Source organism: Peromyscus maniculatus, chromosome 11, assembly GCF_049852395.1.
Source record: "Peromyscus maniculatus bairdii isolate BWxNUB_F1_BW_parent chromosome 11, HU_Pman_BW_mat_3.1, whole genome shotgun sequence".
In the NCBI taxonomy this organism is placed as follows: Eukaryota; Metazoa; Chordata; class Mammalia; order Rodentia; family Cricetidae; genus Peromyscus; species Peromyscus maniculatus.
The window spans coordinates 89,623,055-89,648,950 of NC_134862.1; the positions used below are offsets into that span (position 1 = coordinate 89,623,055).

Below are 25,896 nucleotides of genomic sequence, written 5' to 3' on the forward strand. Positions count from 1 at the left end.
AAAATGTCTGTCCCTGCCCAGTGAGGGGACCCCAGACACCTGGAGCTCTCCTAGAAAGACTGTCCTGGACTCTCCTGAAAAGACTATCCTGGACTTTCGATTCCCTGACCTTAGAGGTCCTTGGGTCTGATGTTACTCCAGATGGTCTCTACTCTGAAGTCCTAAGATGATGTCCTGTTCCCATTGTGGTGTGATGTCCCAGCCCTCACCTGGCAGCCCAACCTCTGGAGTCAAATCATAAGAGCCAGAGAGTGGGGAGGGGACTGGGGGACACCAGGCTTCTCTCTGACCTCAGCCCTCATTCCCAGCGTGACTGGGCCACTGCCCTCCCCTGGGCCCTTAACACTGGCCTACAGTCAGGAAAGGCATTGTGTAGAGAGCAACCAGGCTTCATTCCAGGGGTCCCCTCTCCTGGAATGGGCCAAAGACCTGGTCTGGGGGCTGCTTTCCAATCTCCAGCCTGACCTGGGTCAGACCCAGGCAGGAGTGGTAGGGAAGACAGCTGCTCTTCTGCATGACAAAGGGTGGCCCTGCTGGAGAGCCGTGGAACACCACACCAAGTCTTGCAATCCACGATGGCTTTTCTCTTTAGCCCCCGACTGAGGTTGCCAGAATCCGCAAATAAAAGCTCTAGATACTGGTGTAATGCAAACCATAGGTAAACAGTGAATAATATATTAGTGTAATCATGTCCTGAATTCAGTCTCGGGTTTTACTTAGCAGTTCTACTCCTGGTGGGCGGCTCAATTTTATTTCTCTAGTACAAGTCTTTAACCAGCTCGCAAATCCACATCCAGGTGTCCGGCCGGTGTCTTGGAGGAGGCTTAGTAGACCGAGGAATATAGCCACACACACCTCGCGCCCCTACTCCAACCACACACATGGCATTGAGTCCTTCTAACTTTCTTCAAGTGCCTGGGGCAGACTTGGCAGAAGATAACTAGAGATATGGAAAGCACTGACTATTGTGGGCACTAATCTTTTTTTTTCTTTTTGGTTTCTCATGACAGGGTTTCTCTGTGTAGCCCCGGCTGTCCTGGAACTCGCTCTGTAGACCAGGCTGGCCTTGAACTCAGAGATCCACCTGTCTCTGTGTCCGGAGTGCTGGGATTAACGAACGGTGTGGGCCAGCACCACTCAGCAGTGGGCACTGATCTTTATGTTGCTCCTTCTCTGGGCCGCTATTCTCTTGGCTCAAAAATTGGGGGAGGGTGGACTTTCAACTTTAATTCCCATAGAGCAAGGGAAGGGGAGGATGGGGCTCCTTACTGGCCAGCCCCAGGCTTTGTGGCCAAGGAATCCTCCCCAAAGTGGGACATCCTGGCTCTTATCAGCCCCAGAAGTCTTTGGAACACCTGGCCAGGGGTACTGCGAGGCAAGTCGGTTGGAGAGCCCAGGTGTTGATTGGCATGTGGATCTTTCCAGAGTTTGGGAGCGGCAATGAACAAGATTATAGGTGCACATTCCAGACACTGGGAGCAGGCACCCAGCAGAGAATGGGCCCTCCGCATCTTCTCTGAGATCAGTCCCCCAGTCTGTGCTGGGCTTGTATTTAGGGCTTCACGAGTGCAGGGCGAGTGCTCTTACCACTGAGCTATTACTGCGTCCACCTTGAATATCTTAACTGGCCAGGCACCCTTCAGTCAATGTTGAGGCATATTGACAGACAGTGGTGGCCAGATGTTCTCAGTCCAGACAGGCCTTTGTGTCCTTTCTAGACAGCCCCTCCTCAGGGTTCAGGGGCTTGTTTCATGCTGAGCTCCCAGGAGGTCCCAGGGGTGTGACCTCCCTCCTTCTTGTTCCCCACCCCCCACCCAGGGCCAGCTATAAAGCCGGTCTGCCCCAGCCCTCAGTAGACTCAAGACCCTTTCGGGACACCTCAGGGACACACACATCCACAGCTCCTCCTCCTGGGCAGCACCATGCGGTCCCTGTGGCTCAGCTGGGCACTCTGGGCACTGTCCCTGCTCGGCCCCGGGGCAGCTCTGACTGGCGAGCAGGTCCTGGGCAGCTTACTGCGGCAGCTGCAGCTGACTGAGCCACCGGTCTTGGACAAGGCTGATGTGGAGGGGCTGGCCATCCCCTCCCACGTGAGGGCCCAGTACGTGGCTCAGCTGCAACGCAGCCACGCCAGCCGCTCCCGAGGGAAGAGGTTCAGCCAGAACTTTCGAGGTAAGCCTTCCCACGTCCCTCACCTCTAGGAAAGGCAGGCTCACCATGCTCTCCCACTTGTGATGTCAGTGGGCTCTTGCTTTGTGGGGGCTCAGAGTGGAAGTCATAGTCTGAGGGGGTTGCTAGAGGGTGTGCAGATCTGGGAGGGTGGCTGGGTCTGGGACCCGGCTGCACACTGAAGGACCCTTGGGGGAATAGGAAAAGGGGGAGCTGAACTTGCCGGGAAATTCAGGAGCAGAGAGAGGAGGGTGGAGGAAAACAGAGCCCCAGGAGAGGTCAAGGCCACATAGAACTTCTTGGAGTCACCACCTGGAATAGCGGCAGACTATGTCTTGCCATGGACAGAGAACAGTGACTGGGTCGAGGCAGTCCTGGGTAACAGAAAGTTTGGAAGAGTGAGAGAACAGACATCCGGCTGTCACGATAGCAAGGGCCAGCATGGTAGCATCGCCTCTTTCGGTCCTAGGGCACAGCCACACCCCCAAATTCACTCTTCTATGGTACCGAGGCCTGGAGACATAAGGATGCTGGTTCTGGGCAGGCAATAGAGATGACTGCTGAGGACAGGTGTAGCCGGCAGCTCAGGTGACGACCTTGCTGTCCTAGAGCCTCGGGTGTTAGGGAACAAACACATTGACTGATGCCATTTAGGAAGGTGACAAGTCCTTAACCTTTGCACTAGGGTTCAGTGGTCCTGATAAAGGTGTTCATAGGAGCCGGGCGGTGGTGGCGCACGCCTTTAATCCCAGCACTCGGGAGGCAGAGCCAGGCGGATCTCTGTGAGTTCGAGGCCAGCCTGGGCTACAGAGTGAGATCCAGGAAAGGCGCAAAGCTACGCAGAGAAACCCTGTCTCGAAAAACCAAAAAAAAAAAAAAAAAAAAAAAAAAAAAAAAAAAAAAAAAAAAAGGTGTTCATAGGCTCCCGTTCCTCTTTCATGGATGTGCCATTGAGCAGAAATCCTCACGAGAGAGTCTGCCCCTTAAGAAAGGCACAGTTCCACTAGTGACCTTGGATTTCCAGTCTCCAGCCTCTGCAGCCTGACTCTGTACTCCGCACCCATCTTCTCCGCAACCTTCCCCAAAGAACCCTGCGTTGCTGAGCCCTTGAACCCCGCCAGCCAGCTCCTTCCTTGCACAGGGTTCCAAAGCCACCACCAGGGGTGGAAGTGGATAATAAAAAAGACACAACCCTACCGATTGTTTCAACATTCAGGGCCTCATCGCAAAATTTACAAACCCTAGAAAGGGAGAGGCACCTCTTTTTTCCACGGTGTTCATGGGCTTCCGGCTCCCAGTTCTCCTGTGGATTAGAAAGGAATCTTGGCCTTGGGTCTTGCCGCTCTGGAGGTTATCTGGTGCCAATAGAGGCCCGACTGACTCTGTCCACGTTCACAGAGGTGGCAGGCAGGTTCCTGGTGTCCGAGACCTCCACACACTTGCTAGTGTTCGGCATGGAGCAGCGGCTGCCGCCCAATAGCGAGCTGGTGCAGGCCGTGCTGCGGCTGTTCCAGGAACCGGTCCCCAGAACTGCTCTCCGGAGGCAAAAGAGGCTGTCCCCCCACAGTGCCCGGGCTCGGGTCACCATTGAGTGGCTACGCTTCCGCGAGGACGGCTCCAACCGCACCGCCCTCATCGACTCTAGGTATGTTGGTTATAGCTAGCTCTCTCTCTCTCTCTCTCTCTCTCTCTCTCTCTCTCTCTCTCTCTGGGGGCGGGGTGGGGGGAGGGATTGGGGAGCTCGGATCGGCCTTGCTGGGGGAGGGGAGCAGCAGAGGACGGGATGATGGGGACAGGACGGGACCGGAGACTCCTCCTCCTGACTCGCCGCTGTGTCTCAGGCTCGTGTCCGTCTACGAGAGCGGCTGGAAGGCCTTCGACGTGACCGAGGCCGTGAACTTCTGGCAGCAGCTGAGCCGGCCGAGGCAGCCGCTGCTGCTGCAGGTGTCGGTGCAGAGGGAGCACCTGGGCCCGGGGACCTGGAGCGCACACAAGTTGGTCCGGTTTGCTGCGCAAGGGGCGCCGGGCAGCGAGGGACAGGGCGAGCCACAGCTGGAGCTGCACACGCTGGACCTCAAGGACTACGGGTAGGCGCTGGGGGCTAAACTGATAAGCGAAATCCAGAGACAAACGGGAAGTCTGACTTAACTGTGAAATGACCGAGTCAGAGTGTGTGAATGTTCAGAAAAGTCCCTCTGCCTGTTAGGAAGCCCCCAGTAAATGTTATTTATTTTAGTTCTAATCACCCCACATATATTTCCAGTTCAGTTGTTTCCTTTGCTGTGGTGCTAGGGTTGGAACCCAGGGAGGGCTTCACAATATACCTGTGCTCCCCCAGTGAGCCATACACTCAGCCCAATTCTTGAATACTGTGAGAGTTTGTTTGTTTGTTTGAGACAGGGTTTCTCTGTGTAGCCCTGGCTGTCCTGGAACTAGCGCTATAGACCAGGCTGGCCTTGAACTCGCAGAGATACGCCTGCCTCTGTCTCCCAAGTGCTGGGATCAAGGACCTGTGTCACTACCGCCCAGCCCAGTGGGGAGCTGGATCTTAACTCTCCCTCCCAGATGCCCTGATTTTAGGCTTCTCAGCTGACCTTTGCTGTCTCATCCCCACAGAGCTCAAGGCAATTGTGACCCGGAGGCACCTGTGACTGAAGGCACCCGATGCTGTCGCCAAGAGATGTACCTTGACCTGCAGGGGATGAAGTGGGCGGAGAACTGGATCCTCGAACCCCCAGGGTTCCTGACTTACGAGTGTGTGGGCAGTTGCCTGCAGCTCCCAGAGTCCCTGACCATCAAGTGGCCATTTCTGGGGCCACGGCAGTGCATTGCCTCAGAGATGACTTCCCTGCCCATGATTGTCAGCATCAAGGAGGGAGGCAGGACCAGGCCTCAGGTGGTCAGCCTGCCCAACATGAGGGTACAGAAGTGTAGCTGTGCCTCTGATGGGGCGCCCATACCCAGGACGCTGGAGCCTTAGGCACAGGAAGTGGCGTCCCCAAGGATGTGACTTCTATGTATATCTGAAGTGTTCTATTGTACCGGGAGAGATGGGGATTCTGAATCCCTGAGGGGGCTAATGCCTGTCTGTGCTCTTCAATGAGCTCTGCATTTGCTTCCTCTGGACCGGCCTCATCCCCTAGATTTTACCTTTAAGGAATGTGACTCACTGGCCACTAGGGGGCCCTACCTAGTCATCTCTGTTCTTCATATTGTTCACTGCACTATATGTTAAAGCACTTACATGTATAGTTACTGTAAGCTAAGGACAGAATTCCTAATTGTCACTGGATCTGGGCTGAGCCCCGGTCTTAACTTGGGACCTAAGAAACAAGTGTATCAAACACGCTCAGCCTAGGTAATATGGACTTTGCTAGATGTGAATAAAGTATGTTTTGTTCTGTAACTTTTGTTGTTGTTTTGTTTTTTGAGACAGGGGCAGAGGCAGGTGAATCTCTGAGTTCGAGGACAGCTTGTTTTACAGAGCCGGTTCTAGGACAGCCAAGGCTACACAGAGAAACTCTGTCTCAAAAAAAAAAAAAAATCAATGTCATTCATAATTCTAGAAGAACAGGGCTCATTCCTGTCAGACTGATACAGGGAGCATTACAGCATTGTCTGGAACATGGCAGGATACCACGTGTACAGAGACTTTGAAGAAATAAGCGATGCAGGGTCTCAGCCCAGGAAGGGACCTTTTAGTCTCCCCGTGAGTCTGCACAGCTGTTAGCTGAAAATTCCACAGTCTGTCTCCTAACACTTCTCACCTTGACTCAGTAAACAGGAGCGATCCCCAGCTTCCATAGTTGTGGTTTGAGGAACCAATGCTTTAATAATTACTTTACACACTGATTGGCACATCTGAGCTAGTCCAGCTCACACCCTGGGTTTGTTTATTTTGAGAGGGTCTCAATTTGGAGTTGCCTGTTTGTTTTTTTATTTTAGCGTTATTATTTCTTTGAGACAAAGTGTCATGCAGCTTAGGATGGTCTCCAACTCCATAGGCAGTCAAAGATGACCTTAAATATTTTAAAAATTAAATTGTGTGTGTGTGTGTGTGTGTGTGTGTGTGTGTGTGTGTGTGTGAGAGAGAGAGAGAGAGAGAGAGAGAGAGAGAGAGAGAGAGAGAGAGCCAGCATGTGCTGTGGAAGTCAGAGGGCATCTTTTGGGAGGTGGTTCCTTCAACAGTGGGTTCTGGGGGTTCAGACTCCGCTAGTCAGGATTTCATGGCAGAGACTTTGACCCCCAGAGCCATCCTCTTGGCCTAGACCTTGAACAGTGTTGTGGTTACAGGCTCGCACCACCATGGCTGGTTATATGGTGCTAGGCATCCAAAGCAGGCTTCATGCACACTACCCCAGCACTCTGCTAGCTTGAGCTACACCTCTCGCCTCCAGTTTCCTGCTTTCTTTATGTCAGCTCACACTCTGATCCATCGCATCACAGCCTTCTCTGGACGTTAAGACAGCTGTCACCTACTGAAGAGCAGCCGTAGGAAAGCCTTGCCTTCCGTTATCAAGCGCCCTAACCTGTTCTCTTCTTTGGTAGTGGTGCCACCGTCCATCCTCATAGGACTAGGGCTAGACCCCAGGACACAGGCCAGACAGGTGTTGGCATCATCAACAAAGGCAGGAACCGAGGGCTAAAGATGTGTGGAGCGGGAGCAGGGAGAAGGACAGACAGAATCCATCTGAGGAGCCAGGGGAATGAGCAGCGATCTAGAGAAGCCAGGTGGCAGCAGAGCAGGGGCATGGCCAGGCAGAGCTGGGGGAAGACCGGACACAACAGAGTTCTGGGAAATAACTGTTAGCTCGGCGCTGAAGGGAGAGACGATGGAAGTCTGAGGGAGGAAAGACGCCCTGTTTCAGATAGCCACTGGCTAGAATCGGGGATAGGGAGGTGGCGAGGATATTTTTATCTTTACAGTAGAAGATGAAAGCTCAGACATGGAAGTGAGGTCAGAGAAGAGGCAAAGCTGTGCCCTGGGGAACGAGGAGCTGCTCAGGCATGAAGCTGGCTGGTGCTGGCAAGGACTCCACAGCCAGCTTTGGTCCCACACTTTTCCTTGTGGAAACTGAGGCCTGCAAGGGGGTAGTTTGCAGCAGTGGTCCTGCCACAGGTCCATTCCCCTAGCACATCCATGGACGGTCCTGCCCCGGGTGAGGGGGCAAAGCAGGTAGGTGCAGAGCCTGCTGGTTCGCTGGAAACCTCCAAGTCCCAGCCAGAACACACCGGATGCTCAGCGTGTTTGGCTCCAGTTGGCAACGTTGGTGGCCTGGGCCGGAGCAATAAGGTGTGGTCCCAGGAAATGCTAGAAATGCTGTATTTTATTTAGGGCAGGACAGAGCTCTGGAACTTTCAAGGTCCCGGCTCCTTACCGCGGCGGGCCTCTCCGTGGCTACAGATGGCTGGGGGCAGGGTAGGTCTACAGTGCCCCGATGCTCTCCCGCACTGCGCCCCGGCTGGGCCAGCTTATGAAGTTCCTGGGGACATTCAACCCCACACAGAGCCGATCTCGAACGTTTGCAGATACTCTCCCGCGCCGCGACCATCCTAGGCTTGGCCCAGTGTCCTCTCCGTGGGGGATGTGCTGGGGCACAAAGGAAAGCAGTCTGGAGACGTCCTCTCCCGGCCTTGTGGGCGTTAGCCGGTCTGATCCCGCCCGCAGACCTCGGCGAGGACGGTCACGCGTAGACCAGGGCTAGGGAGCCACAGACGGGCTCACTGCCTGGCGCACGGTCTTGGCGGTCCAGCTGGCGCCGGCGCGGGCGAAAGAGTCCAAATTAGGTAAGGCGTGGACGCAGCTCTGCGCATGTGCAAGAGGCGCCGGAGTTTCACTTTGTAACTTTTAAGTGGTGGGAACGCTGCCCCGCCCCGCCAGGTACCGCCAGACCACTCCCCTCGGCGCGCGCCGCCGCCGCCGCCGCCGCCGCCGCCGCCGCCGCCGCCGCCGCAGGTAAAGTGGGAAGGGGACCCCAGCAGGGGGAGGTCGCGACCCGCCGCTCCCAGGACGCGCCGGCCGGGGTCCACACCCGGCAGTACGCCTCGGGTCGCCTTCTCTGGCGGCTGGCGGGGTGACAGTAGCCGGGCAGGTGGCTAGAGGGTGCCAATCAAACCCCGCGCCGCTGGGACTTCCTGACAGCCTTCCCTGGCTGCGTGGCCAGTACAAGTCCCTCCCTGTTCCTCCGCTGGCTTGGAGTTTGGCTGCCGGGTCCGATCTCCCCGCCTAACTCGGAGGGCAGCCTCGAAGCCCTCTCTAATTCCTTACGAGTCTAGACCCGGCTAGAGTACGGGCTTCGTACGGTCCTGGTGACCACTCCTGCCCTGGTAGCATCCGGGGGAGGAAACTTGGGGACTTGGGGGAGGGCGAGGGAGGGAGGCGCGGGGAAGAGCCCGGAGAGCTGTGACCGTAAAGAAACCACATCCGACAACTTATCCAGGGACCTGATAAGCCTGGCTACCTGAGACCTCGGGTGGGGTGGAGTTGCTGTCTTTCAACCCTAGGCAGGGACCAACAGCTTGTAGGGACTTTTGCAAAGGACCTGGGGACATAGTTTCTGTCCTGAAGCTCTACTCTGGTTGGGTCCCAGGGCCTGCCCTGTTGAGGGGTTTTTTGGGGGCTAGAAATGAGATGGTGTGATGCTGAGCATTTGCGTGTATGTATGTTCATTGAGTATGGGATGGTGACTACTGCTAAGCGTGGGCACCTAGGTAGGGCTTCTGAGTCCACAGTGACTAATTGCTTTTTTTTTTTTTTTTTTTAAGACACCCCCCTGCCCGCGCGCCCTCTTTCGTAGTGATGAGGTTGGACACAGGCCTTGTTGCACATTCTAGGCATGCACTTTGCTCTGAGCCGCACATTCCTAGCTCTTAGGGTCTAGTTTGGTTACTTCCACACCCCTAGAGGCGTCTCAGCTTGGACTGGCTGCCCCTCAATGGGTGCGCTCCCACCTGCCCTCTCAGAGCATGTTCCTTTGGGAAGGCAAGAAAGGGCTGGCTTATTGAGAGCCTCGGGAATGTTCCAGGAGCAGCCTCTGACTTTTCCCTCAGCTGGGGGTGGGGCGGGGTGGGGTCGGGGGTGGGAACTGGTTGCCCCTGGCTGGAAGAGCTGAAAGTCTGACACTATGGGCCTCAAAGGCATTTGATTTCCCCGATTGTAGCCCTTGGGGGACACTGAGGTACAGCAGCTGCCCTTGGAGTCTGCATGAGGCAGAACGGCTGGCCACTGGGAGGCTGGGTCTGAGCTCTGGCTCAGGTTATCCTCCCTGCTGGCTGAGCTAGCTCTCTTAGTTCTTTTTGTTTGTTTTATTTTTGAGTCAGAGTCTTGCTATGTAACCCTCGATGGCCTCAAACTCGCAGAGACCCACCTGCCTCTGCCTCCTGCACATTGGGATTAAATGGGTGTACCACCACACCCGCCCTCCCTTACCAAACTTGGTAAATTCTCTTGGCATGAGAAAAGTGACTTGGGAGTGTGACTGGGCTGTCACGGAAGGGGAGCCACAGGTACCCTCCTGGGGTCGAGGCCTCTCTGTTTCTCCAGGCCCCTGAAAGAGTGACTTTGGTGAGTCACCCTTCCCACCCCCACCACAGCGCCTCCCTCCCTCCCTCTCGGGACAATGTCCTTCTGTGAACATTTACGAGGATGTTTTTCCTTTTCTCTTTCCAAGCCTTCTTTGTTTGCTCTGTCTAGCTTCCCTTTCCCTGATTCTAGCCTTAGGGGGCCTTGGGGTGCTGCAGAAGCCCTCTGGGTCTGTATGAGGGTTTGGCTTGGGATGGATGCCACCTCTAGTCCACAGTGCCAGAAGTGGTAGAGAGGCCACCTGACTTTAGCAGGGCCTTGAGCCACCGGACAAGAGGCAGGAAGCTGGAGCCGCAGGTGCTGCTGGGTGAGGAGAGGGGGACGGGGCAGCAGAGAGGACCACTGGGAGCCAGAGGAGATCTTGCTCTGGGAGTTTAGGTGAAGAGCCAGGTAGGAGGAAACCCACTGGGCAAACCCAGAAAATGGGCACGTGGGATGAGAGACATTTAGGCAGGTCTGTGAGCAGGAGCAGGGTGCAGAAGGGTTTCTCTTCGGAATTCCTAAACTGGAAGAGGGTGGCTCCCTTGTGACTGATGTGGCACTGGGGTCATCTGTGTGGCCATGGGACAGTTTGTGAAGGTTGGTGTGGCAGGGACAAGTCAAAGTGGACAGCCTAGCCGGAAATTCGAAGTAGGCCAGAGGCCTGACTCACTGAAAATGGGAAACGAGGGGTGCTGATCCAACTGAGGACCTCCCCACTGCCCTTCCTCCCTCGGCAAGTGTGGCGACCGGAAGCCTTGCATCACCAGGCAGGGATGTTTTGAAGTACTGAGGTCCTGGAGATTTTTTTTTCCTTCGAAGCAGTCTTCCGTGGAGATTTCCATTAGTGCCAGGGGTGCCTGACGCCTCGGGAGGTGTCAGCCCTGAGCCTGGGGCCATGTCTGCTGGTCTCAGCTTTCTGTTGTAGCCCAGGCTGGCCTTAAAATCCCGACCCTCCTATTTCCTCCTGCGTGCTGGGCAGCAGGCCTTCTGAGACGGGTCCTTGCTCCTCTGGCTGAGGTTTAGAGGAGACAAAGCAGCTTCAAGGTGGAGATGGCATCCATGACTGTTCACAGCCACCACCCCAGGGCCATCCCACCATACCCACTCCTTCCTCCAGCCACTGCCAGTTCCTTCAGGAGGAGAAAGTGATCCACTCGCTTAGGCCTGGCTCCCACTTCCTATCTGGCATCCCCTCACTTCCTATCTGGCACATTGTACTGCGAGAATGTGTGTGTGTGTGTGTGTGTGTGTGTGTGTGTGTGTGTGTGTGTGTGTTCCCCAGCAGAGCGGTCCCAGGAGCCAGAATTGGGATTGGGCCCCTGCTCCCATGTCCTTCCCTCACTTCCTAGCACGCATATTGCATTGCACTGTCTGTGTGTTTGTTTGTGTGTGTGTGTGTGTGTGTGTGTGTGTGTGTGTGTGTCCCAGCACAGCAGTGTCAGAAGTCAGAATTGGGACCCTTCCCCCACCATGACCCAGAACACTTTTCAGCACTTTAGGTAGTTCAGACATCGGCTTCAGAGCTCTCCACCCCCTTTCTTGTCCCTAATACTTCGGTTTCTCTAGCAGATAGAAGAACCCGACTTTGAGAAAGTCCTCTGGGAATTGCAATTTCAGCAGATTTGGGGAGGTGGGAGCCCAAGGAGGAGGTGCTTTCTTATGACTCCCCACTCATAAATGATGTGAGGAGCGGGCCAGAACCTGGGCCCCGAAGCCCTCAGTCCTCAGTGCCAGGGGACAGACTCGAGAGATTTCCATTGGATGTGCCAGGGGTTCCAGGAGCCTCCAAGGCAGCACCCAGCCTGCAGCTGGGTCTGTCTGAAACACTGAACCTTCTGTTAGAGGGGAGGTGTCGACGGGAGAGGGCGGAGCTAGGGGCCTGCTTTGCCCCAGCCTCGCCCAGGAGAGGGCCTAGGCCTCTCCCCTCTGGCTGTCCCTCCTGCTTTTGCCTCTCTCAGGGAAGCACCCTGTGATGGCACTTAAAGAGCGAAGAAGAGTCAGGGTTCGAGGCTCAGTCCTGCTGCACCCAGCTTCTTGGTTTGGGAGATAGGTGGCTGTTAAGTTTCTGAGACTTGATTCCAGGTACAACCAGTCTTGGAGATCCCAGCTCTGACATTTTTTTTTTTTTTTTTTTTTTTTTTTGGTTTTTTGAGACAGGGTTTCTCTGTGTAGCTTTGCACCTTTCCTGGAACTCACTTGGTAGCCCAGGCTGGCCTCGAACTCACAGAGATCCCCCTGGCTCTGCCTCCCGAGTGCTGGGACATTCTTGAGGACAGCTGGAGAAGGCTCTTGTCCTTGGCTCAGACGACCAACAGTGTTCCTGGCTGTTCCCATCCCAGTTTGCTGGTGTCCGAGGTTTTCTCTTCCTAGCCTTTCTGGTCCTCTCTCCTGCTTGTTTCTGGTTGCCTTGAGGACTCTTGCAGGAGCTTTTTTCCCAGCAGTTCTTGAGGCTAGAGGAACTTCAGCACAGTGACAGCAGACCACCCCCTCTGACCACCCCATCCCTTTACCTCATTTACCCCCCTCGGGGCATCTGCTCACCGTGTCCCCAGGTGGGTCCTCTCGTCTGACCGTCTGGGCCATTCCCGTGAACGGAGCTGGTGTCTGTGAGCTCCACCAGGCCCTCTTCCGTGTGGTGTTCAGCTTTCCTGACGGTGCTGACTGGGAAAACTGGAAGCTCCCACCCTCATCTTCTGCTTTGTTCCCTAGGGAGAGAAGGCATGATGACCAGCTCCCCATTCCTGGATCCCTGGCCGTCCAAGGCGGTGTCCATCCGTGGGAACCTGGGCCTTGGGGACCACCCCAACGACTCCTACTGCTATAGCTCAGCCAAAAACAGCACTGTGCTTCAGGGGGTCACCTTCGGAGGCATCCCCACAGTCCTGCTCATAGATGTCGTCTGCTTTCTGGTAAGGTCCTCTCTCAGTCTAACCCCTGTTCTCTAGGACCATCTAGGGAGTGCGCGTGAGGTAGATGCATACACCCGTGCACGCTCTGGGGCCCTGGACATGTGTAGATAGACCCTGAGTTCTGGAAGCACTGTAATAATTCCTTCCTCGGAGGACTTGGGGCTCCTGTGGCAGCGTGATCATGATCCCGAGTGCAGAGACACTAGCCAGTCCGGTCTCTTCCTCCTGGCCCTCAGCGTGGGTGGCATGAGAGGTGTGAGGGTATGGACCAGGGTTGGAGCAGGCACAACTTCTCATGTGTGAGTGGGTACTTCCTGTCACCCTGGGGTGCCTGGGGCTTTCAAGAACCAGAAATAGATTCCTGGAGCTGACCTCAGGGGATGCGTGTCTCTTTCTTTAATGTGGGCCTCTGTTCACAAAGATTCCTCCAATTTGAAAGAGATGTTATTATCTTTGCAGTGACTCAACAGTAGTTGAGGTGTGTGTGTATGTGTGTGTGGGGTGTCTGTGTGTGTTTTGCTTTAGGGGGTGGAACCCAGGGCCTTGTGCATACTCCACAGGTACTTTCCTACTGAGCCCCATCCCAGCCTGATTAGTTTAGATTTATTGGCATTAACATGCACTGTCTTTACACTAACACCCCCAGAGCAGCGGCTCCCTTGACCCTAGCTTCTAAGAGCAGAGAGCATGGGGTATATGGGAGGGTGGAGTTCGTATCTTAGGTCTGTCCGGGACGGGTGGCTAAGCTGAGCTAGGAAAGGAAGGGAAGGGAGTCAGAGGACCCCAGTCCCTGCCAAGCGGGAGCAGAGGGTCCCACATCCACTTCTGACCCTAAACGTGACCACAGGAAGGCGTTTCTTCCTAATTTTGGTTCCTAGGACTAAGGTCTACATTGTTGCTCTTAAAATTTGCTACACTGTTGTTCATCGGGGCTGATAGGGGAAACTGCTGGTTACCACCTCGGCTTTCCCGAAAAAGGGCTCTCGACTACCAATGAGTGTTCTCAGCATCATCCGATTGGCAGAACAATTCTCCAAGCTTGTGGGACTTGGCCAAAAGGGAGGAGCAGGCTAGGTGTGGCAGTGTACTGAGAGGGGGTGGGTGGGGTCCTATGCCTTCAGGATAGGGAGAGCTAGGCTAAGGTGAGGCGCCTGGAGAGAACTAGGTAGAGCCCAGATGGGTTGGGTAGCTGTAGTGGGTAGCCATTCCAGCTTCGATCTGGAAGTTCCAACCCCCATTGAGGCCTTAATAATTTCACCAATAGGTAGCTGCTTGGGACGAAAGTCACTTTCATTTAGACTGTTCTGGGAGGAGTGATTTTTTTTTTCCTCTAAATTCCATGAGGGACAGGGTCTCATTATGTTGCTGAAGTGATCTCTGAGCACCTGGCCTCAAGCAATCCTCCTGCCTCAGCTACTCAAATAGATGGGATGACGGCTTATACAGCCACAATGGATTTTTGTTTTGTTTTGTTTGTTTGCTTGTTTGTTTTGTTTTTTTGTTTTTTCAAGACAGGGTTTCTCTGTGTAGCCCTGGCTGTCCTAGAACTCATTTTATAGACCAGACTGGCTTCAAACTCAGAGAGAGATCCACCTGCTTCTGCCTGGGATTAAAGGCGTGCACTACCACCCCCTGGCTATGAGTGTAGATTTTGATTGCAGGAATTTATGGGGTCAAGTGGGGGCCATGTGTAAGAAGACCTAGGTGTGGGAAGATATCCACACTGTGTGCACAGAGGCAAGGCAGTAGTGACAGACAGAGTGACCGAATGCTGAGGGACTTGTGTTTGTCCTCCAGTGTGACTCATCTGCCTGTCAAAACACATCACCCACTTCCGGACTTACCTTAAGAAAATCTTACAGAAACTCAGGGCTTATGGATTTCCCTTAAGGAAACAACATTCACCTTTAAAACCCCAGTTTCTAGTAGGGACTCTGCTCAGTGATAGAGCACTGATCTAGTATGTCTAAGGTGCAGGTTCCATCTCAGCACTAGATAAACACATAAATAAATCCAGTTTTGACCAGAGTGGGCAAGCCTGTGCTATTCCAGATGTTACTTTTCCACCTCTCTCTGAATCTCAAAGGAGCCTGTGTGGGTTGCGGGGAGAGGGGGCCAGGGTGGAACCAAATGGTCTGGGGAGGCAGGGAGCATCTCAGACATCTGGAGCTAATAGGCAGAGAGGGGCTGCTGGTGTCACATAGGCCTGTTGATCTGACCCAGCTCTTTGTGCTTGGGACAGCCTAGAGCGCCAAGGCATGACAGGGTTCACTGGATGCGCTTGCTGTGTGGGGCCTGCAAGCCTGCTTTTAGAAGAAACAAATGTGGCTGGGCGGTGGTGGCGCACGCCTTTAATCCCAGCACTCGGGAGGCAGAGGCAGGTGGATCTCTGTGAGTTCGAGACCAGCTTGTTCTACAGAGCAAGTTCCAGGACAGGTTCCAAAGCTACACAGAGAAACCCTGTCTTGAAAAACAACAACAAAACAAAGAAAGAAAGAAAGAAAGAAAGAAAGAAAGAAAGAAAGAAAGAAAGAAAGAAAGAAAGAAAGAAAGAAAGAGAGAAGGAGAAGAAGAAACAAATGCAAAGAATCTGACTCAAAATAAATTAAAATATAATTAAGAAAAATCAAGCCAGGTGCATTACCCTTAGTCCCAGCCACCACTGGCTGGGGCTGGAGGATCAGTTGAACTCAGGAGTTAGAGGCGAGCCTGGGCAATCCAGTGAGGGCGGTTTGGGTATGAAGTAGAGGGGAGAGCGTTTTTTTTCCAGTCTGGTGAGGTCAGACCTCACCTTCTGACTCGGGGTCTGCTGTGGCTGATGTGCTTGAGTAGGAAGACTTCGCTCAAGCCTGTGGCCATGTGACAGCCTTGGTGACATGGCCCAGGGGACGGAGGTTGTCCGGTGAGTGGAGGCAGGTGTCAGGCTGCTAAGCTGTGTGTTATTTCTGGGCTGGAGGGGTTCCTCTAGGCTGCCGAGTCCAGCTGTCCTCAGAACCTGGCCGGCCAGTGTTCTTGACTTGGTTTCTTTTCTCCTTTTAGATTTTAGTCCTGGTGTTTTCCATCATAAGGAGAAGATTCTGGGATTATGGCCGCATAGCTCTGGTATCAGAAGCAGGCAGGTAAAGAAAGCATTTCATTGAAAATGTGAGCGTATCACGCATCCCTCTGAGTGTGAGTTATGTGTGCATTGTGCATGTATGTGTGTATGTAGATGCATGTTTGCTTACATGTGTGTACATTGATATGTGTATATGTATGTATGTGTATTTTTGGGATGGGCTGGAGCCGGAAGCTGTATCTTTCCTTCTGCTGGCTACTGAAGACCCCCTTGAGGTCTTCCTGCTTAGAACTGTACTGAAGAAAACCTATGCTGGAGATCCACTCTCTCCTGGGGCTCTGGTTTCAGGCTGTGGAGGACCATCGTTGCCTTTCGGATTACTGCACCAGGGGAGGATGATGACATTTTCTTTCTCGCCTTGGACACGGCTCTCTGAGAGCATCGTATTGGAAGGGAGTTACTTTGCTCTGGGGTTGGCTTAGGGATCAAGAAGGGAGGCGGGTGTGGGGAAGCGGCCCTCCTTCTTTCTTGGTTAGGGCTCAAGTTGGACAAGCCTCTCAAACAAAGCACAGGCTCTCTGGCCAGACCTCAGGCTTTTCTGGTTCTACTCTGGGTGGGGACAGTTCTGTGCATCTTACTAAAGGTGAAGATGAATCCTAGAACTAGACTTTCCTGTTTGGTCTGGTTGCTGTGAACCTCGGGAACTTGTGTCGGATGAGGCAACATGTAGTGGATGGGAGGCATCAGATGCCCACTCCCAGGTCTATCTCGGTGGTCCATGGTCATTGCTTCAGCTCCTGAAATGTTGCAGTGGTAGCATGGGGAAGGAGAGTACATTTAGAGAGATGCTTCCTTCTCCCCCAGAAGAGGCCTTCAACAGCTCACTCAGCTTGGGCCTGAGCATGAGGTCCTACCTCAGCACACAGGAGAGGCTGTGGGAAGCATGGTTTACTTTATAACTGTGGAGGACATGTCCTTTCACACGAGTGCTATTCTCTTCCCTCTGTGTCACAGAACTGGGGAGGGCACCTCATTCTCAGACAAGGGGTCTTGGAGGACACTTTGAGACAAATATGTTTGGGTCTGAAATGCTGCGAGGGGGTGAGGTGAGCCAGCTCCTCTGTGGGCTCAGATAGCACATGACAATGTACTAATGTGATCTATTCTACACCTTGGCCAAGGCGCTGAGCTCCAGGTTCAGTGAGAGACTCTCAGATCATAAGATGAAGAGAGACTGAGGGGGATGCCAGGTGTTGACCCCTGGTCACCACAAGTGTGTGCATGTATAGTTGCACCTTAGTGAGTGTGTGCATATGTGTGCACACACAAACACACACACACACACACACACACACACACACACACACACACACACAGATGCCGCCACTGTATTTAACATGCCAGTCCATCCACTCTGAGTTGCACACTTGAGCATTTCTCATCGTTGACTTTAGAATTGGGATGCCTCTTTTATTGTTGTTATTATTATTATTATTATTATTATTATTATTATTATTTGGAGAAGATGTCTCCCATGCTCTGGCCTCACAGGTTGGTCTTCTTTGAACCTAGGATCTTCCGGCCTTAGCCGTCAAGTGAGTGCTGGGATAATTACAGGTGTGCACCATCATGCCCAACATGAGATTATCAGTTATAGCTTAACTGGTACCATTGTTTCTTTCTTAATGGTTCATTAAAAAAAACAACAACTATGCATCTGGCCACCACTGGTATCTTGGATTAGATAAAATATAGTGTGTATGCATGCAACATGTGTATTTTTTTTTTTGCAATTTTTACAATTTACAATTTTTATCTTATATGTATGGGTGTTTTGCATGCACACATGTCTGTGCACCACATGTGTGCTTGGTACCCACAGAGGACAGAAGGGGGTGTCCACAAGAGGGTGTTGGGTCCTCTGGAACTGGAGTTACAGATGGTTGTGAGCCCCATGTGGGTGCTGGGGACTGAACCCAGGTCCTCTGGAAGAGCAGTCAGTGTTCTAAACCACTGAGCCAGCTCTCCAGTCCTGTGTGTGGTTTGAAGTGGGCCCATTCCAACGATGAAGCCTTACGAGTATTCCTACTTTTCCTGAACTACTTCCTGGGGGGGAGGAGGGGTAATGTGTTCACCTGTCGCCCTCTGTTCCTATGGCCACTCGTTCTCAGGCGTCTTTTTCTGGAATGAAGCCTCTGTGGCTGTCATCCCAGTCATTTGGTAGGATAAAATACGGCATTCCAGATTGATCTGGATGTGTTAGGAAATGCACTGGAAACAGGTAACACTCTGAAGTTCCTTTGGGTGGACCAGCTCAGTGCTGAGGTTGGAGGGTGTACACACAGGTGTGGTTCCTTGATGACCCCCTAGCCCTGCTCTTCAGCCCATACAACACAGAGTTTTATGCCATATGGGTTTGTGGGCATTGCCTCCTCTTTTTTTTTTTTTTTTTTTGAAGCAGTTTATATTTGTGGCAACCACTGGGAGTCGGTAACTTTGATCCTGAACTCTAAGATTAGGAAGCAAAATACTGGAAATGTGTATTTAACCTTTCTGAATTTTAGAATTATTTATCTTTTTTTCCCTTTTTATGTCTCCAGTGAGGCCAGATTCCAGAGGTTGTCGTCGTCATCTTCTTCTTCCTCAGGGCAACAAGACTTTGAAAACGAACTGGTTGGTACCCGAGGATTGGTTGTTTTTGTGGCCCAAAGGGCAGAGGGTACAGCCTGGCGGTAATGATTGATGGAGGTCTGGGCAGTTGTACCCCTGGTTCAGTGACTAAGAGCAGCACTGTGGGCTGTGAGTGGTCGACGCTGGAGAAAGCGCCCCTCCACATGAGCAGAAACACGAGGGCTTAGAAGGACCTAGAAGGAGACAGTGTTGAAATGATCCCTCACTGCAAGGCTCCATTAACTGCAGGCAGAAAGGGCTGTGGATCCCCAGGGCTTTGCTGGCAACTTGTCGTGGTTACTCCTCTCTCACACTTACGGTTTCTGTGCAAGAGTTAATTATTGACTTGTCTGCTAGATTTTGAGCCAGATGTGGGCAGGAACCCTGCCCCCCTCCTCCAGCCTCGTCCCCAGCACTAGATATCTGGTAGGGTCTTAGTCATTGTTGAATGAATGGAGAGCAAATATTTGTCTTTCCCAGCAGGTAGCCACCCAGCTTTACAGAGTAGTAAGACACCAGCGATCACAGAATGTCCACATGCTTCTCTCCCTCTCCAGGGCCTGCTCGGGGGTACTTTCCAGCTCTCTAGACTTGTTCCTGTTTGTTGGTTTTTTTTTTTTCTGTCTCCACTCTTTTTGCCATCTGGAAATCATTTTACAGAAGTCCACATCCCCGTTCCCAGCTCTTGCTTGAAGTTTTGTGATTTGACCCTGGAGCTTATATAATGCCACCGATTGACAAAACTTGAGAGGTTCTTTTTTTTTTTTTAGCAAGGTTGTGGGTTTTGTTTTTGTTTTTGTTTTAATCCAGGCCCCCCACCCCCACCCCCACCTCATGGGATTGTGCCTTGCAAAGAATGAGAGCATAAGGGAGTAACTTACTGGGTGGGTGAAGGAAAATCCTGTTTTACACAGCAAGAAGTGGGGTGGTTATTTAATCTCAAAGATGTGATTGTATCTGCCTCCCAGAGACCTAGGTGTTGGGTACTAATACCTGTTCTCGGTCTCCAGGGATGCTGCCCTTGGCTGACTGCCATCTTCCGCCTGACGTGAGTAAGATGGGGTGTCTGCTGGGCGTGTGACTTGGTGTGGGGGTTTGGTCATTCAGGAGGAAGTCCCCGAGGGGTTTGACCCTGAAATGGTGTCTCTCATACTTTTCCGGCTCAGGGCCCAAACAGTGGAGAAGGGCCAGAACAAAAGTGAGTCAGGGCACAGGAAAGAAGGAGGTCTTTAGGGTGCATAGCTTACTGGCCCTCAGGGATCCCCACACTGTAGTTGGATTTCAAAGGTTCTTGAAGCTAGTGATAAGCTTTATTTAAAAATATTTCATGCTGGAGAGATGGCTCAGGGGTTAAGAGCACTGGCTGCTCTTCCAGAGGACCCGGGTTCAGTTCCAAGCATGCACATGGCCGCTCACAACTGTCTGTGACTCCAGTTCCAGGGGATCTGGTGCCCTCACACAGACGTGCATGCAGGCTTCTCCGCCTGACCTTGGGCACAACCTCCACCAAACTCCACCATTTACAACAGGGGCTCTCACATATGAGGTCGTTGGAATTGGCCCAGTGTCCTCCATAGTTTCTTATAGTCTTTATCAGTTCTAAGATGACTTTTTCTTCTATATTTCCATTTAGCAGAAACAGGGGATCTGCACTTATAGCCAGTGGTTGCTTAGCTGCCTGCACTTTCTTGTTTGTAGTGTGACAGGTGATGACATGTGTCTAACAAGGATGGCTGTGTAGACTTTGGGTGTGTAGACATCAACAGTGGCCGAGCGAAGACTCCCGCAGGCCCTGATGGCTGGCTCCTTCAAGCACAGGAGAAACCAGGCCTTTATCACCAAGTGTTTCTTAGATTTCTCTCCTTAAGTCCAGAGAGAGAGAGAGAGAGAGAGAGAGAGAGAGAGAGAGAGAGAGAGAGAGAGAGAGAGAGAGAGAGTGTCAGAGAGAGAGAGAGAGAGAGAAAATTTTGAACCAAATGAGGTGGCTGTATGGACATGGGATTGAGTCCAGGGCTTCATGCATAGTAGGCAAGAGTTCTGCTTCTGAGCTGTATCCCTAGCCCTTGTCTAAATGTATTTTATTTTCCCACTTTTTCATTCCAATACATATAAACCTGTCTAGCAGAGTTCCTATTTGTATCCAGTCAGTGTTAAATAGGAAGTAGAGTAATTCCTGCCTAAAGTAAGGCAAACTTTAATTAGCTTACATAATTATTATAAAAGAAAAGGATATTATAGAATTAATAAAATGTGTTGGTTTGGGGATATTGAGCTCCTCTCTCAGGGCCTCAGTTTTCCCACCTGAGTTCAGTGGCAGTTGTAGCTGAGGCTGCTGGGGGGAGGCAGGGTCACTGGGAGAAGCCAGAGAACTTCTTGAAGCAAGAGGGAGCAGGTGGGTGCGTGCATGGCTTGCTTAGAAGAGGAAGGTGTCTGTTGCAGATCTCATCCTGGAGTGAGACACTGAGCAAGCGTAAGACTCACTCCCTGAGCATCCTTGGGAGTTGGATGCGCTTTGTGTTCATGGCATCCTTGAGAGATGGCTCTGCTGGGTGGGTGAGGTTGGAAATGAGCGGTTTCTCTGAGCCCGTTCAGGTGTGGCTGTGCTGCACCTGTAGTAAGGTGCCTGGATGCAGAGCCCATGCTGCGCTGTGTAAATTCACTTTCTTCGTGCTTCTAGGCTTGCTTGCTTCTCTGGTTTTGCCACACAGGGCTTTCTTGGTCTCTGGAGCAGGACCCTTGGAACCCCTGCTGTGTGCAGACTATTCCGGGAAAGAGTAGCTGGGATGCCTGGTACTCCTCCCTCTATGGCAAGGAAATCTGGCTGTTGTGAGCCTGAGATTTTCCAACTGACTCAGGAATTCTTTGTGGGTAGGAAGGCAGATCAGGTCGTCTCTGGGGCCACAGCAGGGACGAAGGGAAGGAGTTGGGTGGGATGAGACATAAAATGTTCAAAACATGGCTCACCTTATTCTCCCAGCCCTTCCTGGGCTTGGGGGAGGGGAGAGAGGGTGAGGAAGGCCTGAGTACACTGCACTGCATTCCCAAAACGGCTTTCGTCAGCCATCTTGCTGTGGAAGCAGGTAGGGAAAGTTGTATCCACATGCCTCATCCATTATATATTGAGAGCGCAGATGTTTCTAGCAACAGAACACGGAGATGGCAGTTCCTCTGCTGAGAGCATGTGGCTGGGACTGAAGATGGCTCCGGAACTCATGTCAATAGCTTTGCCTTTACAAGTTGTGTGGTCCTTAAAGCTGTGCAGTTTTTCTGTGCCTCTGTGTCCACGCATCACAGTATCACAGTAGAGGGTGTGGGCTGAAACACTGTTCTTACAACCGTCGTGAGGACTGGATGAAAACTCCAGGCCTGGCCTGCCACTGCCGCCACCTGTTAAGAATGTCTCCACATGTGTGTCTTGGCCAGCGATGACCAGATCCTGGAGTGGTGTGGGGAGGATGCCATCCACTACCTGTCCTTCCAGAGGCACATCATCTTCCTGCTGGTGGTGATCAGCTTCTTGTCCCTATGCGTCATCTTGCCAGTCAACCTCTCAGGAGACTTGCTGGGTGAGACTCTTTCTCGGCCATTGTCTGTATTGGGATGGAGCAGGCCAGTGGCTCCAGGGAAGGGACTTGATTTGGTAGAGTAGACCCTGGGGGATGTGAGACAGTCTTAGAGTGACTTTGAGAAAAATTACCATCCCAATAAAGATCTAGAGGAGAATCCATCTAAACCTGGGTTGGGAGCTAGGGTCCCTTAAATATCAATTTTTGGTTCCATATAAGTAGGAAAAACAACCAACCAACCAACCAACCAACCAACCATCTAACCAACCAACCAACCAACCAACCAACCAACCAACCAACCACAAGTGCTATAGAATTGGAAGGTTTTAGCAGGTGTGTTTTGCTTGTTTTTTTGAGACAAGACCCTGCTGTGTAGTCCAGGCTAGCCTTCCCTCACCCTTCTGCGTGTTGGGATTGTAAGGATAGCCACCTCTCCCAGCTTCAGAATGTATCTTTCCATTTCCTGCCCTTATCCAAGTCTGGAGACCACTATTCATGGATCCAGAAGATGTCTGTGATACACTATGAAAGTCATTGTGGAATTATATCTCCCTAGCTTCCAAAATGCCATCCCAGATCCACTTGTGACGTTTAGTAGTTCTCAACCTTGAGAACCTTGAGTTGGTAACAACCAAGGATGCTTCTGGTTACCATCAAAGCATCTTTTAAAACAAACCTCAGTGCAAAATGAACTTAAATTCTGACTTTGCTGGCATGGTAAGCTGTAGCAGAGGTCCTGGTTGATGGAGCTTTAAATAGGTTGATGAATGATGCCATTGTCTTCCATGTCTAGGAAGACATGCCATGTCTAGGCATCTTGTGCTGTGCCTTCCTGAGCTGCAGAACTCTAAACCAAGATCAGTTAGGCTCCTTCCTGGGTTCTCATTGTGATCCCGGAACTAAGTGTCTGTTTCTCTGCAGATAAAGACCCCTACAGCTTTGGGAGGACAACAATAGCCAACCTGCAGACGAAGTGAGTGTGGAGCTTGTTGACCATGAAGAAGGCTGGTTTGGGAGCCTGGGGCAGGCTGGGAACACCGCAACACTGCTGTGCTGCTGGGCTGTGGTGTGAACACGGCCCAGGCAGCTTTTGTTTCCCAGGAGGCTTAGAGCCCCATGTCAGGACAGGGAAGCTGTGGTGTGGACATGTCTCAGGCAGCTTCAGTTTTGTAGGAGGCTTAGAGCCCAGCATAAGAATAGGGAACTCTCCAAAGTATCTACTCGCTGATGAGGGCCATTGGCCCACATGGCCTCTGCTGGAGGCAAAGCTGTTGACCCTTGACAAAGCACCCACTGAGGGTGATCCTGCCCTAGCCCTGCAACCTATTCCTTCTGCTGGGATGCCCAGCCCTGACAGCAGCTGATGTCTTCCTTAGCAATGACCTCCTTTGGCTGCACACCGTCTTCTCCGTCATCTACCTCTTCCTCACCGTGGGCTTCATGTGGCATCACACACGGTCCATCAGATACAAAGAGGAAAGCCTGGTGAGTGAGGCTGGGGCCTGGGACATGTTCCGGGAGGGTCTCAAGTGAGAGATGGAGGGGACGGCCCCCACGGTCTCCACAGAACCACATCAGACGTGAACCTGAGGTGAGCACTGGAATCTGATTTCCGTGTTTATGATCTCACGCGGCTTCACACTGCCACCATCACTGCCACCACCATCGTCTGTCACTGTTTTTTAAAAGAGGGTCTTGTGTAGCTCAGACTGACTTTGAGCCAGCTGTGTAGCCAAAGATGACCTTGAACTTATGATCATCTTGCCTCCACCTCCCAAGCGTTAGGAATACAGGCATGCGTCGGCATAACTTATTATTACTTAATTTATTGGTAAGCTGTAATTTGGACATTTTCCTTTATTTTCCCAGTTGCTATTTGATCCGTGGGGTCAGGGCTTGTAGCTACTGCTCTGAAGTAAAGAAGTACATTGAGGACTGAGCGTGAGCCCGTGGTGGAGGGCTTGGCTGCCATGTGTCAGGCGCTGGGTTTGATAACCTAGCACGGCAGAACAAAGTAACACGCCCTCTCCATTTCGGTTTCCTTTGTTCCTGTGATAAATACCATGACGCACAGCCACTTAGGGGAGGGGAAAGTTTATTTAACCATGTACTTCCAGAACACGGTCTGTCGTTGAGGGAAGTCTTGGCGGGAACTGAAACTGGGACCCTGGAAGAATACTGCCTCTGGCTCACTCCCAGGCTTAGGGCCTTCTACTTTCTTGTACAGTTCAGGACCACTTGCCTAGGGATGGTGCCCCCCATAGTAGGCTGGGTCCTCTGACGTCCATCATCTGTCACGACGGTCTCTTGTAGATACGGCCACAGACCAGTCTGCTCTGGGTGATTCCTCAACTGAGGTTCCCTCTTCCCAGGCGACTCTAGTTAGTATCAAATTGACAAAAATGAAACAAAAAACTAACCTTCCCTCCCCCAAGCCAGAGCAGTTTGGGTTAAGGACAGGCACCCCGCTGTGACTCCTTTGCTTTGTTGTGTGATCCCTTTGAGCCACTGTTCCTCTCTGGGCCCTTTCCCAGTCCCCTGCCCCGCAAAGGAGGCTCAGGAGTTGCGTTGGAAAAGGATGCAGCATAAGTAACACCCTGGGCCTCTTGAAGGCCGGGAGTGAGAAGCCTAGAACCTCGTATCTACCGGTTTCTTTTTTAGCTGAGAAGGAGGTGACACCTGCTGCCCCCTCCCCCCCTTACCCCGTGGCCTGTCTCTGACTTCCTTCCTGATACGCTCCCTCCCTGGCAGGTGAGACAGACCCTGTTCATCACAGGACTCCCCAGGGAAACAAGAAAGGAGACGGTGGAGAGCCACTTCCGGTAAGAGGAAGACCCTGTGAGCCACTCATGGTGAACAGGGACTGTCACTGGGCTGGCGCCTCCGAGGCCTGTGCTGTACAGACGGACACCCGCGTCGTCTTCTGTCTGAATACGCAGGGCTAATCCCACCCTGACGTAGGTATCAAGTGGCTTCCAGGTGTGGCCCGGCTGAGCCGTGCCAGCAGCCTGGCGGCTGGTGTGCACTGGGTAACTGTTGGGGGCTGGTGTGCACTCGGTGACTGTTGTTGGGGGCTGGTGTGCACTCGGTGACTGTTGTTGGGGGCTGGTGTGCACTCGGTGACTGTTGTTGGGGGCTGGTGTGCACTCGGTAACTGTTGTTGGGAGCTGGTGTGAACTGCTGATGTGCGCTCGGTAATGGTTGGCGTTAAGCCTCCGGGACCCAGGATCCAGGGTGCAGGCACAGCGTGCTCACACTGGAGACTGAGAGCCCAGCTCTCACAGATTGGTCTCCCAGACCCGGGGATGCTGGCAGGCTGTTGGGAGAGCCTCTGGCTGTCAAGGGCTCTGGGACAACCTCTGCAGCCATCGCTCCTGAGGGCAGAGCAGGCAATGCATGTGGCCACGGGAAAAGGCTCCGGTTCAATTCCTAGCCAAAAGAGCGGCTCCAGGGCTCCCTCTTCATCCTTGTCAGTTCTGCCGAATACCAGGGGTCAGCTACAGACTAACTTTGTGTAATTTGTGACAAAAACACGAGGTGAATCATGAGTAGAAACAGAACTGCAAGAGGAGAGTGAGAGTGATTTTCCGTTCTTGGAAAAACATTCCTCTAAGCTGCCTGCCGGGCTGTGTTTGGAAACAGTGAGTCCACTTCACGCACACACTTCATTAGAAAAACCAGTGTCCTCATTGCCCTGCAAACGCTGTATGACTCTGACTCGGGAAGCCTTCCCGGGGAAGGCTGTTGGAGTCACAGCCGCGGACTTGGGACTTGCTTTGCAGCAGGGCCACTTTCACCGGGAATCCCTTCCTCAAAGCCTCTTCCTTTCTCCTTTTTGTGGTTCTGATTATTCAATCTTCCTAGACAAAGCCTCTACCACTGAGCCACATCCCCAACCCTCCTCTGAGCTCTTGTTGGGGTCTGAAATGGTCCTACTGACCAACAGATTAGTTAGCTCCT

General features: G+C 52.5%; 2 protein-coding genes across 6 annotated transcripts in view; both read left to right on the forward strand.

The window, feature by feature from the left end:
- The first annotated feature begins 1,891 nt into the window (after positions 1 to 1,891).
- LOC102903676 (left-right determination factor 1) lies at positions 1,892 to 5,255 on the forward strand. Its single transcript, XM_006974181.4, has 4 exons — positions 1,892 to 2,172; positions 3,568 to 3,814; positions 4,011 to 4,256; positions 4,786 to 5,255. Exons 1-4 carry the CDS (start codon positions 1,923 to 1,925, stop codon positions 5,147 to 5,149), a joined length of 1,107 nt encoding a protein of 368 aa, XP_006974243.1. The 5' UTR covers positions 1,892 to 1,922; the 3' UTR covers positions 5,150 to 5,255.
- Positions 5,256 to 6,990: 1,735 nt separating this feature from the next.
- The window catches only part of Tmem63a (transmembrane protein 63A), a 36,942-nt gene continuing 18,036 nt past the window's right edge, over positions 6,991 to 25,896 (forward strand). The window contains exons 1-9 of one of the 5 annotated variants that reach the window (XM_076548093.1): positions 6,991 to 7,345; positions 12,443 to 12,642; positions 15,682 to 15,761; positions 18,301 to 18,373; positions 19,381 to 19,418; positions 21,794 to 21,936; positions 22,858 to 22,909; positions 23,313 to 23,421; positions 24,688 to 24,758. In XM_076548093.1, the coding sequence (XP_076404208.1) occupies positions 12,454 to 12,642; positions 15,682 to 15,761; positions 18,301 to 18,373; positions 19,381 to 19,418; positions 21,794 to 21,936; positions 22,858 to 22,909; positions 23,313 to 23,421; positions 24,688 to 24,758 (755 nt within the window). In that variant the 5' untranslated portion in view covers positions 6,991 to 7,345; positions 12,443 to 12,453. Of the gene's footprint in view, positions 7,346 to 7,672; positions 7,957 to 8,001; positions 8,126 to 11,597; positions 11,816 to 12,442; positions 12,643 to 15,681; positions 15,762 to 18,300; positions 18,374 to 19,380; positions 19,419 to 21,793; positions 21,937 to 22,857; positions 22,910 to 23,312; positions 23,422 to 24,687; positions 24,759 to 25,896 lie in introns of those variants that run through there. The other 4 variants (XM_006974180.4, XM_076548095.1, XM_015992990.3 and 1 more) reach the window with 4 other exon arrangements.